The sequence below is a fragment of the Ursus americanus genome, chromosome 20, assembly GCF_024610735.1.
Source record: "Ursus americanus isolate L20-20 chromosome 20, mUrsAme1.1.p, whole genome shotgun sequence".
Taxonomy (NCBI): Eukaryota; Metazoa; Chordata; class Mammalia; order Carnivora; family Ursidae; genus Ursus; species Ursus americanus.
The window spans coordinates 11,489,140-11,508,447 of record NC_142146.1 but is presented as its reverse complement, the minus strand read 5'-3'; the positions used below and the strand labels follow the sequence as shown (position 1 = coordinate 11,508,447).

At 39.7% G+C, this 19,308-nt stretch overlaps 1 protein-coding gene across 5 annotated transcripts in view; it reads left to right on the top strand.

Annotated features, from left to right (window-relative positions):
• Nucleotides 1-19,308, top strand: part of ULK4 (unc-51 like kinase 4) — a 592,979-nt gene that overhangs the window by 176,240 nt on the left and 397,431 nt on the right. For all 5 annotated transcript variants that reach the window (XM_087870115.1, XM_045798163.2, XM_045798161.2 and 2 more), the window contains 3 exons: nucleotides 9,671-9,804; nucleotides 11,619-11,740; nucleotides 11,891-11,947. In XM_087870115.1, coding sequence (XP_087726241.1) covers nucleotides 9,671-9,804; nucleotides 11,619-11,740; nucleotides 11,891-11,947 — 313 coding nt within the window. The remainder of the gene's footprint in view (nucleotides 1-9,670; nucleotides 9,805-11,618; nucleotides 11,741-11,890; nucleotides 11,948-19,308) is intronic.

Sequence of the window (19,308 nt, the reverse complement as noted above, 5' to 3'; positions counted from 1 at the left end):
GAAATGGTGGTGCTGGATTTTTTTTTACAATAGGTGGTGCTGGATTACTTTGGATACCAGTATAGAGAGACTGTATTAAGTTACACTGTACAAAAAAGTCAGTTCTTGTAGATTGCATGTTTAAATTTAAAAATGTTAATTAAATAATAAAGCTTCCAGTAGGTAGCAAATAAAAATATGTTTGTGACCCTGAAGTTGACCCCAGCATTTTTTAAGAGGACACAAAAGCACTGTCAGAAAGGAAAATATTGATAGATTGGATTACCTTAAAATTAGGAACTTCTGTCCATCAAAAACCATCATTAAGAGAATAATGAAATAAGACATCGGGTACAGGGAGGTATTTGTTACACACATAATAAATGTGGGCTCTTAATTACGATATCTAAAGAACTGAAAGGGGATAACCCAATAGGAAAATGAGCACAAGACTTGAACAGGCAGTTTATAAAAGTTATCTCCATGTGGCCATTTAACACACAAAAAGATGCATAGTCTTATTAGTCATCAGGAAAATTCAGGTTGATTGTGATGATGTACCAGTGGATACCCACCAGAATGGCTATAATTAAAAAGGCTGATAATGTAGATTTTGGCAAAAATGTAGAGCAACTGGAATTCTTATATCTGCCTGTTGGAATGTACATTGTCTTAATAATCACTTTGGAAAACTGATCATCAGCAGTGTCTACTAAACTGAATCTAAGAATGCTTCATGATCTAGCAATTTCACTTGCAGGTATATACCCAACAGAAATGTTTACATGTGCCAAGCATAAGATATTCTTAGCACTATTTATAAATTGAAACAGCCCCAGCATCCATCAATAATGAATAAATTGTGGTATAGCCACACAGTGGAATACTATACAGCAATGAAAAAGAACATGGATGAATAGCAGCAAATATAATGTCAAGCAAAACCATGGCTGTAGATAAGTGGTAATGTTTGGTCATGATTAAGAGTTGAAGAAATGACAGCCAGTTTTAGAAGTTCTCAGTGCATGGATGAATTTTCTTGACTTTTGAGTTTCACACTAAGATCATCTGTATAGGCATTTTTTATTTGAACTTCAACATTAATATCTCTAATATGTCTGTCTTGGGCTAGTTCTGCTAAAGAGCATGAAGAGCATTCTAGTCGTCAGCTGGAAGGTGGGGACCTGGCTGCCAGAGTTCTGGCAGCCTGCTAGAGAAGGGGGCTGGAAGCCCCAGTGGGAATTCACTTAGTCTCTCCCTATTTGCACTTTGGTAGTGGTCTCTTTGATTTGGTCTATTTTCTCCCAGTGTAGAAACTTTCTGTTTTACTTTCTGTAGAGAATAAACCTCCAGACTTCAGTGTCTGCCTGGGTGCAAGTTCAGTGGCAGTCGCCTGGGGTCATTGGGTACAGGAGCTAATCTAGGGATCAACTGCTTTTTAATCAGACTTTGCCATGTATTTGTTATTTTACCCTTCCTCTTTCACACGTAGTTTTGGAAGTACCTTTTTAGTTGGTAGTACCAGGCAAGTGGTTATCTACCTGGAAGAATAATGGATTTGGATTCCTTCCCAATCCATATGATACATCAGTTTCCAATGAATTGAGGACTTCAGTGGGAAAAACCAAAAGAAGGAGAAGAAAGAGAAAGAAGGGAAAAGAAGGGGAAGAGGAAGGATCTAGCTCATATAAATAATGCCTACAAGTCCATAACAGAAGATTGAAAACCCAGTGGGAGAATGAGCAAAACACCTGAACAGGTATTTCACAAAATAGGAAATATGAACAAAGAGATACAAAAATATGCTTACCATGTTAATAACGATAACAATTCAAATGAAGGCCACAAGATGTAGATGGGTAAAGATGAAATCTGACACCAGTAGATATCGATGAGCTTGTAACTCAGAGGCAAGTCCTACCTGGCTATCGAGAGTACACTGGGACAGCCACTTTGGGAAATAGTGGGGGCAGTGCAATGATGTAGAACTTTCGTGGTTCTGTTCCTATATATGTACCCCAGCCACTCTCGCCCCTGGACCTCAGGAGATGGATGCAGCAGCGTTCACAGCAGAATGGTCTGTAAGAATGAAAGCTGACAGCAGCCATAATGTCTCTTAGTAGAAGATTGGGTAAATAAATGGCAGTACGTTCTGCATGTTCATTTAAAACAAAACTGACCTGATAGCTATTTTATTTCCTTACAGGAAATGTTTACATTTTTCTTACATCAAAAGGAGTAGTAAAGTTTTAATGACCTGTATTTCCACATCATCTACTGAAAGACGGCGTACTCCCTCTTACTCTAATCACTTGAGGCAGGGCTCCAAATGCAGGGGAAGCTGGAGGCAAGATTTTTGACCATGATGATTTATGAATAAGAGAGTAGGATGAAGAATAGTTTGTCCTCTGGGATCTTTCTCTTACGACCTGTGCACTCAAGAAAGCAGTTCGTTGAGTTTGGTGGTAGGGGTAATAATAATTATTAATAATAACAATAATTAGCAGGACTAGCTACCATTTCTTGAGAGTTAACTGTGTGTCCTACCCCAGGCTAGTAGCTCGTTGAATTCTCATAGCAGTATCCTATAAGCTGGGCATTGTTATCTCATTTATAATTAGAAAACTGATGCTTTTTAAGAGTTTAAGAAATTTGTTCAGGATCATAGTTTTAGATAGTGCTGTGGGGAATTATATACACGTTTGGGTGACAGTTCCATCTTAATATTGGTAGGTGAAATGACTCTGCTGAAGGAAAGGAGAAAAAAATATCTAAAAATCCTATTGGGCCACAGACCATAACAAACTTTTGGGGTACTGCTGTGGTACTGTTGTTGGCTTACTGTTTTTTAAAAGTCATCCTGACACTTGGCACTGTGAGAAAGCATAACTCTATAGATCTTACAGAGAGAGAGAGTCTGTTTGCCTGCACTCAGCATTTATCATTTGGTAGAGTATCTTGTGCTATTGAGCATTACACCACCTAAACAATTTCATTTCATTTCTCTTTTCTTTTCCTTTTTTTCTTTTTCTTTTCTTTCTTTCTTTCTTTCTTTCTTTCTTTCTTTCTTTCTTTCTTTCTTTCTTTCCGCCAACACACGATGTTCCATTATTTTCAGGTGTACAACATAGTGATTCAGTAACCCTGAACATTATCCTGTGCTCACCACAAGCGTAGCTCCCATTGGTGGCCATACAGTGCTCTTCCCGCCAGTGGCTATATTCCCTATGCTGTGCCTTTTATTCCTGTGACTTAAAAAAAATGGACTCTGTAGGGCAATGATAATTACTTCATGTTTTGAGTAGATAACTTGTATTCATGGTTCAAAAACCAAAGAAAATTCAAAAGTGTTCCATAGCCCCAGAGCACCATCATGCAGAATTAAGCATTATTATTTTTTTGCTGATGGATTGTGCATCCTTCCAGAGACTTTTTTATCCAAGCAAATGTGAATATAGGTCCTATTTGTCTCTTTACACACAAAAAATACTGTCTCAGACTTTGCTTATTTTACTTAACAGTGTCTCCTATACATTGTTCTTTCCCTATAGTATATAGAGAGCTTCCTTGTTTTTTTTTTTTTCCAATAGTTTCAGTGTAATGATGGACCATATTTTATTCAACCAACCCTCTTTTGCTGAGCACTTTCCTCAATATCTTACTGTTATAAGTAGGAGAACATGAATGTGTCACATGTATACAAGTATATATGGAATAATTTCTTCCTAGAGGTAGATTTGCTAGATTTTTTTAAGTTTTGAAGGTACTGCCAACCTGCTCTCTCTGGGATTTGTGCCACTTCCACCAGCAGCACCATGGTGTTGGTATCCTCCAGAGTCTTGATGGCCATCTTTGCTATCAAACTTACTGCGTTTGGCCATTTGAAGGCTAAAAAGAGTTATTTTAATATACAGTTGACCCTTGACCAACATGGGTTTGAACTGTATGTGTCCACTTATATGCAGATTTTTTCAATACTTTGGAAGATTTTTTGGAGATTTGTGACAATTTGAAAAAAACTTACAGATGTAGCATATAGCATAGAAACATTGAAAAAATTAAGGAAAATTTGGGTATGCCATGAATGCATAAAACGTATGTAGATACTAGTCTCTTTTATCATTTACTGCCATAAAATACATATAAATCTATTATAAAAAGTTAAAACTTGGGGCACCTGGATGGCTCAGTCAGTTAAGCGTCCAACTCTTGGTTTTGGCTCAGGTTGTGATCTCCGCCCTGGGAATGAGCCCCACACAGGGCTGTGAGCTCAGCAGGGAGTCTGCTTCCACCTTCTCTCTCCCTCTGCCCCTCCCCCTTCTCGTGGGTGCGTTTTTTTCCTCTCTCTAAAATAAGTAGATAAACTTTTTTAAAAAATGTTAAAATTTATCACAACTTAAGCATACAGACTATACCGGGTGCCCTTTGTAGTGGAGAGAGATAGAAACAAATGTAAAGATGCAGTATTAAATCACAGCTACTAAAACTCACTGTAGCGCATGCTGTACTACTGCAAGAATTTTGTAGCTACTTCCTATAGCAGTTGCAGTGAGCTCAAGTGTTGGGAGTATCCGCTTAAAACATCATGTGACCCCAGTGGTCTGTGCTTGAGCAGCAGTTCGTCTCTGTAGGAAATTGCATATCACAGTAAGAAGTGATCCGTTGTGGCTCCAATCTTGTCCATCAAGTTGCTCCTGTGCTTAAAACCTTTCAGTGGAATCCATTGGGTAGTTAGGATTTTTCAGATGAGACGGTCAAATGTTATATGTGGATTTTCAACTGTGCCAGGGGCTCAGCACCCTCAACCCCCACGTTGTTCAAGGGCCAACTGTACATTTCTCTTATTATGGGCAAAGTGGGGCATCTTCTTGCTTGGGCCACTTATATTATCTTCTCTGTATACTGCCTTTTCCTATCCTCCATATTTTCTCTTGGCTTCTAAGTTGTATTCTAATTGATATCTGGGAGGCATAAATATGTATGTATGTATTTGTGTGTGTGTGTGTATACATATAAAATAGTTTTTTGTGATATGAATTGGAAATATTGCCGAGTTTGTCTTTTTAAAAAAAAAATCAGCTTTATTGAGGTATAATTGACATATAAAATTGTGAGATATTTAAAGCGTAGATTGTGGTGATTTGATGACATTGTGAAACGACTCCCCGATCTAGCTAATTAATACATTCACCACTCACAGATTTATCTTTTTTTTTTTGACAACCTTTAAATTCTACTCTCTTAGTAAATTTCAATTATACATTAAAGGTTCTCAACTATAGTCACCATGTTTTACATTAGATCCTCTAGATCTTATTGCTCTTATAGAGGAAAGTTGGTACTGTCTTACCTACCTCTCCTTATTCCCCCATCCCCAGCATCTGGCAACTACTTTTTTACTCTCAGTTTCTATGAGTTTGACTTTTTTTTTTTTTTTTTTTTTTAGATTCCACATAGAAATGATACCATGTAGTATTTATCTTCTCTGTCTGGCTTGTTTCACTTATAGCACAGTGACCTCAAAATCTATCCATGTTGTCTCAAATGGCAGGATTTCCTTTGTCTTGCTGCATAATATTCCATTGTATTTGTATACCAAATCTTTATCCAGTTATCCCTTGAGGAACCAAATGGAGAGTATTTTTTCCCTCATTTGTCTTTTGATTTTACTTACGGTATCTCTTCCCGAGAAAAAGCTTTTCTTAAAAATTTTCTCCCTCCTTCCCTCACTTCTCCTCCCTCCCTCCCTTCCCCGCCCTCCCGCCCTCCCTTCCCCTCCCTTCCTCCCTTCTTTCCTTCCTTCCTTCCTTCCTTCCTTCCTTCCTTCCTTCCTTCCTTCCTTCCTTCCTTCCTATATAACCCAGCAATATAAATGCCAAACCTGTCAAACAGTGAAATTAAGAAGAAGGCGTTGGGAAAAGTCAGGACCAAGGAATTGCTTCAGAGAACTAGGTGAAGTCTTAGGGCAGTTTCAAGAGCGATATGTGTCTAGTCAGCTAATATTTATTGGGCACTTATTTTATGTCAGGAACTATGCTCACAAGTGGAAAGATGTGGCGAGCAAAATCACGTAGAGTTCTTGCCCTATGGTATTTTTAAATTTCCTGGGATGACAAACATTATCAGATAATTAAAATTACATTATAAAACGGTACTTAGGTAAAGGCCTTCATGTATTCTGTGCTATGAGACTATATCATTGAGAGATTTAATTTAAGGAAGTCTTCGAATGAGGAAGAATGTGTAGGAGTTCACTGGCCAGGAGAGAAGAGAAGAGCCATGTAGGCAGAGAGGCAATACCTTGTTGCTGGGAAGGTGAGAGGGGCTGGAAGAGGAACAGTGTAATGGAGGGGAGGAAAGTAAACAAAGCTGGAGGTGCAGTTGGGGGCCAGACCCTGTAGTCCTTGAAGGTCATGTTAGGGAGTTTTAAGAACTCCCATGTTAAGGACAGTGGGATTCCACTGAAAGGTTTTAAGCACAAGAGCAACTTGATAGACAAGATCCACATAGATGTAGGGTGTATAAAGGTTAAAATGACAGGGTAGAAGAACATACACTAGCTAGGAGGTTATCATAGTTGTCCGGGAGAAGGCAGTATGGAAGCTTGCACTTGATTGGAAGTGGAAATGTGTAAGGGTTTGGGGAGCGCTTAATGATTGACATGGAATGGGAAGTAAGAGAAAGGAAGGTGATGAGGATAACTCTTAGGTTTCTGGTTTGTATTAATAGGGTAGAGAGTGATGCCTTAAAATGGGATGTTATATTCTGAAAGAGAACCAGGTTTATTGGGATAATAATCATGTTTATCTAGGATATGTAGATTTTGAAATGCCTTTGAGACAAACAAAAGCAGAAGTCAAATCAGCAGTGGAATATATCGGTCTGAAGCTTAGAGACCAGCCTTGGGCTGCAGCTATGTAATTGGAAAACATCTGTGTATATAGTGGAAATCAAATCATTGATGGGGCTGAGATTGCTTGGGTAAAATGGTAGTAAGAAAAGAGCAGTAGATCTAGAACTGAGTCTTGATAAACTTGAGCATTGAGGAGCACGAGTCAACAAAAGACACAGAGAAGGACCAACTAAAGAAACTGAAGAAAAAAACTAGGAATGTATGGTGTCACGATATATAGAGGAGTAGGAGGGGTGGCAACAGTGTTGAATGCTGCTGACAGGTGCCTGCTGGATTTGATGTCATGGAGATTGTCAGTGACCTTCAAGCGAGTGATGAGCTTGAATCAGACTGGGGTGGGTTGAGGAACATGTAGGAGGAACTGTGGGGGTGCTAGGTATAGATTTCTCTTTTAAGAGGTTTGATGAGAAGGGGCCGAGAGAGGCAATGAGGAAGTTGCTACAAGAACATGAAAATTATTTTGTTAACTGGGAGAAAGTAAATATATAAAAGGGAAAATGAGTAATTGGCAGTTTTAAGGTTCTGAGAAGGGGGGCGAGATTGAGATCTAAAGCAGAGTGAAGGAGAGATAGGTCCACTGTTGGGATGGGAGGAAAGGGGGGTAGGATGGGGTGCACAGTAGGTGTGCATGTTAAGAATTAGGAGGGAGAGTTCCTTCATGATGCTTTCTATTTTCTCTGTACAGTAGGAGGCAAAATCACTCACTGAGAGTCTCATGACAGGGTGGACTCTTGGGGGTTTGAAGAGAAGAAGAATTTGAAAATAGACTGGGCATACATTGACCAATGAAATATAGTCAGATTGCTGGTGTTTCTCTGGGCCATTCAGTAGCGGTGCCACACGTTTATGGTGGAGTTTGGCTTCAGCAGCCTGCTCTGCAGGCATCCAGAAAGCAGACCATTGTACACATCCAGAGTTCGTTTGGCTAGATGGGTGCAAAGAAAAGACAGGGGACAAGAAGGTATTGAAATGGTAGACGATGGGATATAATCGAAGCAGGAAGTAAGTGAAGAAGAGAGAAGGCTGATGGATTGGAGAAAATGTCATGGATTCAATTAGAAGTTTCCCCGAAGTTGAAGATCGGTCACAGTGGAAGAACGTGCAAGTAGGATCAAGAGCAGATTATGGTTAGAGGGTGTGTTTGAAATACTCATCTTGGAGGAGATGCCATATTCTCTCACTTCAGAAAAGCTGTTGGGCAGATGGTGAGGCTGAGCAGGGAGATGTCAGGCAACCCTGCTTAGGGAACAGTAAGGGAAGATGAGTTTCCCTGGCCTTGGTATTTTCAGGTCCCACTCCTTGGATTGGGCTGAAGGAACAGGGCCACCTAATCAAGAGGTTCTTGAAGTCGCTACTCTTTGTCTCAGAAGCTCCCAGTCATAACGATGGTGTGTGGTGCTGCATGTTCTGGGAGCTCCAGGCTGACTGGCTGAGCAGCCTGCCCCCATGCATTGTCTCACATCTGCTGAAGCTCTTAGATTCCACTTATCGTGAAGTCTCAGGGTCTCATTTCTGTGGTTTACTCACCATCAAGAAGTTTGGTGCTATGAATTCCTCAAGTAGTATCAATACATTTCTGCCGATTCATGGGTATTTTCCTTGCATTTTGACGAATGCCATGTATTTTGTTAAGAGTGTGGCCAGCGCTGTAATCAGAGGATACTAACTGGTTGATCGAAACAAACTTTTGATTCGGTGTCGCCCGTGTGTGTTCATGTAGAGCTCCAGGTAATAGTAAGCAACAGCGACAAAAAGCATGACCAGATCTATGAAGAGAGCCACGTGACTGCTAAGTGTTATGATTTCAGTATACTTTATGCATATCTGTGTTATGTACAAAACCACCTCTTTCCACTTGACGGTAGGAGTTGATTGGAAGTTTTCTCTTGGAAGTAGACGTTGGGTGATATGAGTGAGGACAAGGGAGTTGAGAAGAAGAATGATGAGGGATGATGACACAGGAGATGTAAAGGGGCTTTCATGTGACATCAGTGAACTCACTGCCCTTTCAAGAATCAAGAGAAATGGGCATTTGGGAAGGTGCCTGGTGGGTTCAGCAAAAGGGACGAAACATGAGCCTGAATGTTCTCAACCACACCCTCGGTATCTGGAGTGATGGTCCAGTATGTTCCTTGGGGCTGGGCACAGTTGGTCAGAGATTGATATACTGAATGCCAGTGGGTTGAAGAAGTCATATGTTTGTTAAAGGGCAGAGATCATAAAACTAGGGGACAAAGGGACATGTGAAATCCAGATGTTTCGATAGAGTGTCTGCTATCCGTATCGCCCGGTGTGGAAATGAAACGATTTCTTTGAATTTATGTACACAATTTACTGAGGGAGTCGGAATTCATGTGACTTGCCTGAGGTTCCAAGCAAGTTTAGTACTGATGACCAGCAGAAGTGCAGACAACTTGTGGTTCTTCTTTGAACCTTTGAAACTCCAAGAGCACTCTTCTGCCCAGATGCCTTTTTCTGCTTTTCATCTGTCATCTGAAGAATGCGGTTTCTTTTCACGGGCCAAGGCTAAGTGAAATCAGGGCATTATTTTGTAATACGTTGGCAGATATGTTCAAAGTTGCCTTATTTTCTTACCGCATAAACGTGTAGATTTTTCTAAGGCAAAAATAGAGTGTGCCTGACAAATTGCTACAAATCCAAATGTCGGCATGATTGGGCCTGTGCCCCCTGGAAACACTTGCCTTGGTGGCATTTTCAGACAGATGCTATCAACTGTTTTATCATGAGAGGTAATCTTTTGTACTTTCCCGTATGTAGACTGGTGATGTACATCGAGAGAGACAGCAGAAAGACCACTCCAGGCAAGGAGCAGCAAAGCAGCAATGAATACCTGTCCAAATGCCTGGACCTTCTCATCCGTCACATCGTGCAGGAACTGCCACGGATCCTGGGTAAATCGGAGGCTCGTGCGCAGGCCCCTTGCTGAGGCCCTTTCTGCGCGTGGGCTTTCAGGCTTCGCCTCTTTTTTACTCTTGCCTCTCCCTTATCACAGGCAAGCGCAGTGACACCTCTTCTTGATCGTGTAGTTCCCAGATTTCAATTCAAGATTTGCTTTATCTGTTTTTACAGTTATTTTGCATCAGTGGCGTGACTGAGGCAATGAGCAGGCTACAGGTTACACTGAGGTGTTATATGCGGTGAACTGGCATAGAACTCTATTTCTATGGAAAATAAACACAAGGAAAGCATCTTAAGAGCTTAAAATTGAACTTATGCTTTTTATTTTGGGTGACTCAAGATTTCTCTCTGCCTAATTCTGAAGAAAAAAATTTTCCTTCAGGTTATAGCCACTCATTTATTTACTGTTTAAAGAATTGAACAAGGCATAGGCATCAGCGCTTAAATATTAAAGAATTTTGATATTAAAGTTCAAAGTTTAGAACTCTCTTGAGTTTGAAAAAAATTAAAAATATCTAATAATGATTTGCAAAAGATGTCTATTCCAGCTAATCTCTTATTTCATTGTTATTTGGAGACATTAAAATAATCTAAGGAATGTGTACATTTTGTTTAAATCCCATTCCATACTTTTCCAGCAGATGTAGCTATAAACCAGAAATGTTTAAAATGTTAAATTTGATCTAATCTCTTATGGTGAAATATGCTTAGACTCAGAAATTTAGAGTATTAAATCAGAATAATGAAAATGTCTTCATGACTGATTGACAGTATCTTTTTGTCTTTTTGCTCCTTACTAATACTTTGAGAGATTTTTTTTTTTTTTTGCCTGTTAATGACTGAAAATAGAACATTTCAATCTTTTTTTTTTTTTTGGGATTGTAACCTTTTATAAAATTTCAGCTTGAAGGCTATAGTCTGGTCAATTGGTAGTTGAGTTTCTTAGTGCCACACTCATCCTGTTTTAGGATGTGATGCTAAGATTCAGATGTCCACAGCACAAGTTTTATTTATGATTGGACTTATCATCTGATGGGAAGTTTTAGGAATTGATCTTTTTTTTTCCTTCCATCCAATTATTTAAAAATTGCAGTCTGTAATCTGTTCACTTATGTATTTTTTAAGTAGGGTGGGCGTGGAGCCTAACATGGGGCTTGAACTCATGACCCTGAGATCAAGATCTGAACTGAGATGGAGAGTTGGATTGCTTAACTGACTGAGCCACCCAGGCACCCCTCACTATTAATTTTTTTTTTTTAAAGATTTTATTTATTTATTTGACAGAGAGAGAGACAGCCAGCGAGAGAGCGAACACAAGCAGGGGGAGTAGGAGAGGAAGAAGCAGGCTTATAGCGGAAGAGCCTGATGTGGGGCTCGATCCCATAACGCCGGGATCACGCCCTGAGCCGAAGGCAGACGCCCAACCGCTGTGCCACCCAGGCACCCCCCCTCACTATTAATTTTTTACTTAAGTTTTTCCTGTTTACAGAAGTGAAAAGTGCTTGTGGTTAAAATTTGGAAAAGACAAAAAAAAAAAAAAGGAAGAACAATCATATCGAAAACCACTACTATAAACTATTTAAAATTGCTAGATGAAAGATCAAGCTTATATCCATTCTGTCCCCAGAGGCCACAGCTTTCTATTATAATCTCAATATTTGTGAATAAAATAACACAGCCCCTACCCACTTCTTTTATTTGGAGAGTAATTACTGCAGCAGCCCCACGAGTGTTCAAGCAGTGACTAGTGGTCCCCAAGTGTTTGTGATCTGTAACCTTTGTGTGTGCTCTGGGATGTGCTTTGCAGGTGACATTCTTAACGCCTTGGCCAATGTTTCCGGTCGTAAACACCCATCAACAATCCAAGCGAAGCAGCTGAAGATGTGTCTACCCCTGATGCCTATAGTGCTTCACCTCGTAACTTCCCAGGTACTATCTTATTAGCAAAAAAATAATATAAAGGTGACTCCCGTTCTGGTAAACTGAATCTTAGAGATATCAACTCAGACAAAACATTTTCATTTTGTTTTCATGTATGTGGCTTTCAGGATTTAATCTATGGAAACTCTCATCACACAGGTATTTCGACCTCAAGTTGTAACGGAAGAATTCCTTTTCAGTTATGGAACTCTTCTTGTGAGTAACGCTGAATTTTTCACGTTCCTAATAAAAATGTGGCTGTCTCTACTGTGTGTGGAATTTGGTTTCAGAATGAAGTAATTTTAAAATCCTTGTGGTATTTATTTGTCTCTAGGGACGTGACCTTTTTATATTTTTATCTGTTGACTGTAATAAAATTTGACATTTGGAAAAAAATACATTCTCTCCTGATAATGTATTTTGTTCAGATACCGCCCAAGTAGGGTAAATAAGTCCATAGAAAAGACTTTCATAGATTTTGGTATTAAACATCGTGAAAAAATTTAAAATAATCAACCTGGTGAGAATGGAATGCTAGGAATATATTATCATCATTATTTACTTTGGCTTATGTTGTCCGGTTACATGCAGTGTCTCTTTTTATGATGGCATTTCTCTAAGTTAAGCTCAGTTTAACTTTTTCTGTAATTTTGATGAGATGGGTAGCAATGAAAAGCAAATCATTGTCCTATCTTTCACTTCATTTTTGCTCACAAAAAACAGTCTTTTTGTTTATATTGTGGCTCATGAATTATGTTATCTTTTTTCCTCTCCTGGAGTAGTTATAGTATATATCATTGATAAAATGGGGAGCTACACAAAGAGGAGGCTGAGACATTTGTCTCACGGCATCTCCAGTCTTACTTTGATATTAATAATGCTCAACAGAGATTTTCAAAACGCCATAGAGATTTCTAGTTAAAATGAAGTAAACATCTCCACGTTATTTTAAGTTTGGAATACAAAAAAATGATTGTCCTCAATCATTGAGAGTGTAGGACAAATGATTGTCCTCAATCAGGGAGAGTGTAGTTTTCTAGAAGGTTTATCATAGAGTAAAATATGAAGTTTTGAAGTACAAATGTTGAGTGGAGATCACTGATTTTTTAAGAAGTGTGTTCAGGCAATGCAGTTAGGGTCCCTTTATACCTAATTTCAAATCTTTATCATCCTACGTGCCTTGAATCCCAAATTCTGCAAAGTATGTAATTTTCGTTGTTGGACATTCATGGATTTGCAAATTATTAGAATTTCACTTACTACCTTCTTTAATTTGCCTTTTAATCTGTTTTTAAGTAGTATATAGGTATCATTTTGGCATGACCATAATTCTCTGATCCCACTGCACCGAGCTGTCATTGCCTGGAAATGGTAATTTTGCCCTTGTAGCTATCTTGGAATCTTTAGGCCCAGTGTTTATTTATTTGGGATGCAGATAATTGTTCTTATTTGTTCTCTTATTTTTTTCTCCTGTGGAATACTTTTCTCTGCCTACGTTAACGGAGTACACTCTAGGTTTTCAAGGAACCAGCACGTGTCTCCAACTAAAAGTCTTTATGGACTTTCAGGAATTACGTGTGTGTATTTTAGGGAGAGCACATCTGCTCCATGTAATGCTATGCTCCGGACAAGGAGGAAGCCACACCAAGGAGGGATCTCCTCATCTTCTCCCAAGATTGGACGAACTCTGTGTGGATTGGGAGGTAGTCTGTAGGGTCTTCTTAATATAGGCCCTTTTAGGGAATGGAAAATAACTTGCCTGGTTGAAAGGTAATTAGGATTTTGGAAAATCTTTAGCAGTTTTTTCCCTAGATAATGTCACTCAGGTAGAGTTTAGGCAAATAAAATGGAAAAGGTCTTTTGTCTTTCTTCAGGCTGTTTTCCTAGTTTGGATCATGGCCAGTCCCAGAATTTTTTCATTATTTTTCTCATCACATCTGTTATTTGGCCTTAGCTGTGTGTTCATCGTTCTTATGCTTAGTGTTGATGGCTTTGATGAAAAACTAGTAAAGGGAAAGAGGTATTGACTAAAATGAAGGACCTGGATTTAGTTATCTACAGAGTTCTTGTGCATTTATTATGAACTGTTGAGAGTCGGTTGTTACTTCTGCAAATTGATTCGTAATTTATCCAGAAGATGTCAAAGGTGTTATTGAGGTTACGGTGCCCTACTGATGCCACCAGGCAAAGTCAACTCATCCAACATCTTCCAGCTTCTTAGATTAGCATATGAAAGCCTCTTGAGTTTTGTGCTTTGAAATAATTCTTTTAAATTTTGCTTCGGCAAAGGTTTCCTGAACTTATTTGAGAGGTTTTATTTGTTGGTTTTGTTTTGTGAGGAGAGAAGGGGTTGCACAGTGTTCAGTAGAGCAGTCCTGTAGAAAGTGTCCAGAGCACGGGTCACCCTCTGTCCTGGTGGCCTGAGGGGGCAGGTCATTCTTGTGTATTTAGCACTGTGTTTTGAAAGCCTTATTGTTCTATCTGGAAATAAATGTTATTTTTAGTATTTTTCGAAATATATCTGGTAGAGTAGCTTGATTTGCCTTAATTTGAGATATTCTAGTGTGGTTCATCTTTAGTGGTTGTATCCAGTGGCAATTTGCTGTCCAGAACCTCTTGTGCTTCCTTGAAAGCAGCTCTCCAGGAGCTGCTGGCCTGCCTTCCACTGCTATGGAAACAGCAGTCAGGCTGGTGTGGTGGCCACTCGTGAGAAGGGTCCTGAAGGAGCTGGCGGGAGGGAGCGGTGGAATTGTGCTTCCTGTTGGTCTCACTTCTCACGCTGGCACCAGGCATGGTTTGCCTATTTGACCCGTAGACCTCTTTTATTTTATTTTTATTTTTTGGTAGAAAAAATTCGGGATACTTCTTACATGTGGACACATGAGTATAAGAATTAACATTTTGTAAACATAGTTTTCCCAACTAAAATGAAGTTTTGGTCATCTTATATTTTGAAGAGGTGGATATTTGGAAACTATTTAGCAGGGCACCTTTAAACCATGATTAAGCTTTCAAAGGGTCCAGGCAAAAGAGGACTACATAGCTGGTAATTGCTATTTTCCCTTCTGATTAACAGAAGCAGTGTGTCATCATACCCACCTCTCTCTCCAGTTTTTAAAAAAAGTATCTAGGGATAGTGTGAGCCGCTGGGCAAGTGTTATGGGGAAATCCTGTGGTGAATACCATAGTTCTGTGGGACCTCCAATGAATTGGGCTGGGAAATAGGAAGCAATGGCATTAAGGAAATGCGCTCGGGAACTCGTGTTGTGTATTAACCTAATGTTCACTGTGTTTCTTGTGTCCTTTTGAAAATGCTCTTGATTAATGAGCTGAGGAAGAGGATTTTGTTGTGGTTTTTTTCCTTAAGTCCTGGCCTCGTTAGTTTTTAAAAGTGCAATAATGACAGTGTGGTGGCTAAAGTTTTCTACAAAAAAGACTTCACAATTCTAACTTTCAAATATAAGAAATGATAAAATTATTCTGATAGGTTTTTATACAAAAGTATAATTATAATCTCCATTATTAGTCAATCTTTACTTATCCTGGGCATTGAGACACTTATTTGAAAGGAGACACACTTCCTGCCTTCTGCAGATTTTTATTTTTTATTTATTTATTATTATTATTTTTTAAAGATTTTATTTATTTATTCGACAGAGATAGAGACAGCCAGTGAGAGAGGGAACACAAACAGGGGGAGTGGGAGAGGAAGAAGCAGGCTCATAGCGGAGGAGCCTGATGTGGGGCTCGATCCCATAACGCCGGGATCACGCCCTGAGCCGAAGGCAAACGCTTAACCGCTGTGCCACCCAGGCACCCCTGCAGATTTTTATTTTAAGTGGGAGTTGGTTTGTTGATAGGTATTGACTTCAGTTGTAGTAGATACAGCAGAGCAGGGCGCTCTTAACATTTTAAAAAATATGATACTATGTACTTGTTCACTGCCACACAGATGTTCTTACTATGACACCCCCCCCCCCCCCGCCTTCTATGAACCATGAGTGAATTCATATGCATAGTTTGCTGTAGGAGCTCCTTCCCAGCTTCTTTGAAGTGGTACTGAGTGATATGGCTGAGCGCTGGCCTGCCCGCGAGGCGCAGCTTTTCCCTGTAGATGGCGCCATTTTCTGCCCACACTCCTCCATCCAGGGAGCCTGGCTGTGGGGCAGGTGTCCGTCCTTTCTGTTCCTCTGCTAAGACTCCCAGCTTTGAAGCTCATGCCCTCAGAAGATGGCCTGTGTTACGCCCTGTGCTGTGCTCATACAGATTCCTGGATCATTGCCCCTCATTCCTCAGAATCTCCCAGGACTGCTCACTGCCAGTGTCTCCGTGCTGCGTCTGTCCGCATTCTTGGAAAAACAGATTTCACCATGGACTTCCAACTCCTCAGCCTCTCAGCCTCTCCACCACCTCTTCCCTCAGGAGCTTGTCTTCCCTCTCTCAGCTGCCTGCACCCATGACATTTCCAGCGCCACACTGCCTGGCCACCACCCCTGATTTTCACCTCACTTCCTCTGCTCCCCATGTCCAGCAGCCCTTCGAGTCCTCTGAGACTTGGATTGGTCTTAGCACTTTCCGCTTACCATCCTGTCCTCCCAAGGGCTGACGACTTCACTTTTCTCTTCACTCAGCTTCGAGTCCCTTGCTAAGCCCCCTTTATTGCCTTATGCAAACCTGTTACTCCCTTTTTTTTCTTCCTCCAGTGTCCTGCTCTGGCAAACCCTAATTCTGGTTCAGTGTAATTCTCCACCTCCTGCTTTGAGTGGCTAAATACGGCTAGAGAAAAACTCAATGAAATAACTGGTCTCACTTTCGTTTTTTCTTTTTCTTTATTTTTTTGCAACTGGTCTCACTTTAAATTCCTGACTGCTCATCTCAAGTGAGCCCTCTCTCAGCACATCTAGCTGATTTTCCTAATTTTACACCTTCATGCTTACTAGAAGAAATGTATCAAAAGACATTAAAATCGATAAATCAATGAAACACTCGGAGGGATTTTTTAAATTAAATAGGAAGTATAAGGAAGAAAAAAAGTTAAAAGAAGCCCATAATTTCACTATCTAGATAACCCTTCTTGACATTAAAAAAGAAAAAAAATTAATATACATATATGGCTAGAAAATTCCAGCTCTGCAGAAGGGCAGAAAATGAAACGTGAAAGCCCACCTCCCAGGCCAGCATTCTGTCTTCCTAAAGGAAACCTCTGCTGGTGGTTTCCTGTGAGTCTTCCTCAGAAATTTTTGTCCTCCTCTGTGTTTGTGTATTATCTATATTTAAAAATATATACACAGGAAAGATCATAGTATAAACACTGTGCTATGCCTTCTTTCTTAGTAATCCATAGACCTTTAAATAGAATTATTTAAGTCAAAAGACATCTTTTTCTGAATATTTTATTCAACATCAAATCCATATTTACTCGGCAAAAGTGATGTGCCCATTTTGGAATTTTGTGAAATTATTTCAACCAAATTATCATGACAGGCTTACGTTGCCTTTTTCTTAATATTTACTATGTTATTTCTTTTTTTTTTTTTTTTAAGATTTTATTTATTTATTCGACAGAGATAGAGACAGCCAGCGAGAGAGGGAACACAAGCAGGGGGAGTGGGAGAGGAAGAAGCAGGCTTCTAGCAGAGGAGCCTGATGTGGGGCTCAATCCCATAACGCCGGGATCACGCCCTGAGCTGAAGGCAGACGCTTAACCGCTGTGCCACCCAGGCACCCCTACTATGTTATTTCTTTTTTAGTCTTTTTGTTTTGTAGTCATAGACTGAAAAAACAATATATAAGTGTCTCATATGTTCAGCTTTCAAAGAGCATATGTCTTTGAGATTTTGTCTTAAATATTTATTTAACTTATAAAATATATGCTTATTCAAGAAAACGCAGAAAATTATAGGGAGATTTGAAGGAAAAAATCACCCATAACTCCACCATTCTCAGCAACAACCCTGTTGTTAACATACTGTTGTTTAGAGTGTTTTCAATTCACTTATATGCATCTCTGTGTAGAAAACTGTATGTGTGTAACATATATATATATATATGCCTTACACTGACACATGTGGTTGAAATTATGCTGTGAGTATATGTATGTATATAGATTTGTATTCTGTCTTTTTTCTATTTAACTTTTTAAAGATTTATTAGAGTGAGAGAGCAAGCAGGGGCAGGGGCAAAGGGAGAGGGGAAGTAGACCCCCTGCTGAGCTCGGGGAGCCCAATGCAGGGATGTGGGGCTCCTGAGATCATGACCTGAGCCGAAACCTAGTCAGATACTTAACTGACTGAGCCACCCAGGTGCCCCAGTTTTTTTCTACTTAATTTTGACTCTTAAGCATTTTCCCATAACTTATAAAAATTTCTTCCCCCCCACATTTTAATGGCTGTATACTGTCCTATTTTTATAAACTATGTACAGTTTGATACCATTTCAGTGAAGTTCAAAAGTACCCAAATAGTATACTGTTTAGGGACACATGTCTATCTAGTAAAACTATTAAAAATGCCAAGAAAATGATAAATTCATGACAGTGGTTATCTGCAAATACATGACATGGGGTAGAGGAAGCTCATGCAAAGAATTGGGAATGTCTAAGTTCTTTTTTTCTTTTTCTTAAAGTAGGCTCCATGCTATGCATGGAGCCCAGCACAAGGCTTGAACTCACAACCCTGAGATCAAGACCTGAGCTGAGATCGAGTCAGATGCTCAACTGACTGAGCGACCCAGGTGCCCCTGGGCTGTCTTAGTTCTTAACTAATATGGGTTTAAGGATTTTCTTTATTTTTTATAGCCCAGAAACCTACGCATATGTTCTTTTATGTATGTTATATATAGTTGTTTATATTTACAAGTATTTTAGGAAGAACCATTGGACCAGAGTAAACTCATTTTCCCTCCAGACTAATTGCTTATTTGTTTTTTTATACCAGGGTAATCTTATACTTTACTTGTTATTTGTTATTACATATAAAATATTAGATATGTATTCTTTTGTGAGCCAGGGGCCAGAACCCAGTTGTAGTGCTTCCGCACGTCACTATCACGGCCACACTGCTTATTATTACTGTTTCATTCAGATCGTGTTCACAGAGTACCTCTTCTGTGCGGTGCATTCAGCTGGGGACTGGGAGTACATGCAGGGAGCTCAAAGCCGAGCTGCTCAGGCCTGCTTCTAGAACAGTGTTGGGGGTCTTCCTGCACAGAGGCACGGGGCAGGGGTTAGGGTTGGGGTAGGATGTATATAAGCGGGACTAACACCAGTGGTGAACTTTGAAGGCAGTCCTTGAGCTGCTGCATCTCGATGCAATGTGCACTCAGGGTAGATAAGACTTGATCTTCCTTCGAGAGGATTGTTTCGCCTGATTCGGTGCATCCATACCCACTTCCAAGGTAGTGAGTGAATAAGTGTAGCATATTGGAAATGGTTATGTATCAACTGGATCGTCCTCACTTTTATAGATTGACCTTTCTGTGCTTTTATTGCTATTGAGTTTATTCCAACATTAAATCTTATGGATAGTGATCTGCGTGTTTAAAAATGACTATGGTTTATTATATATATATATATATAT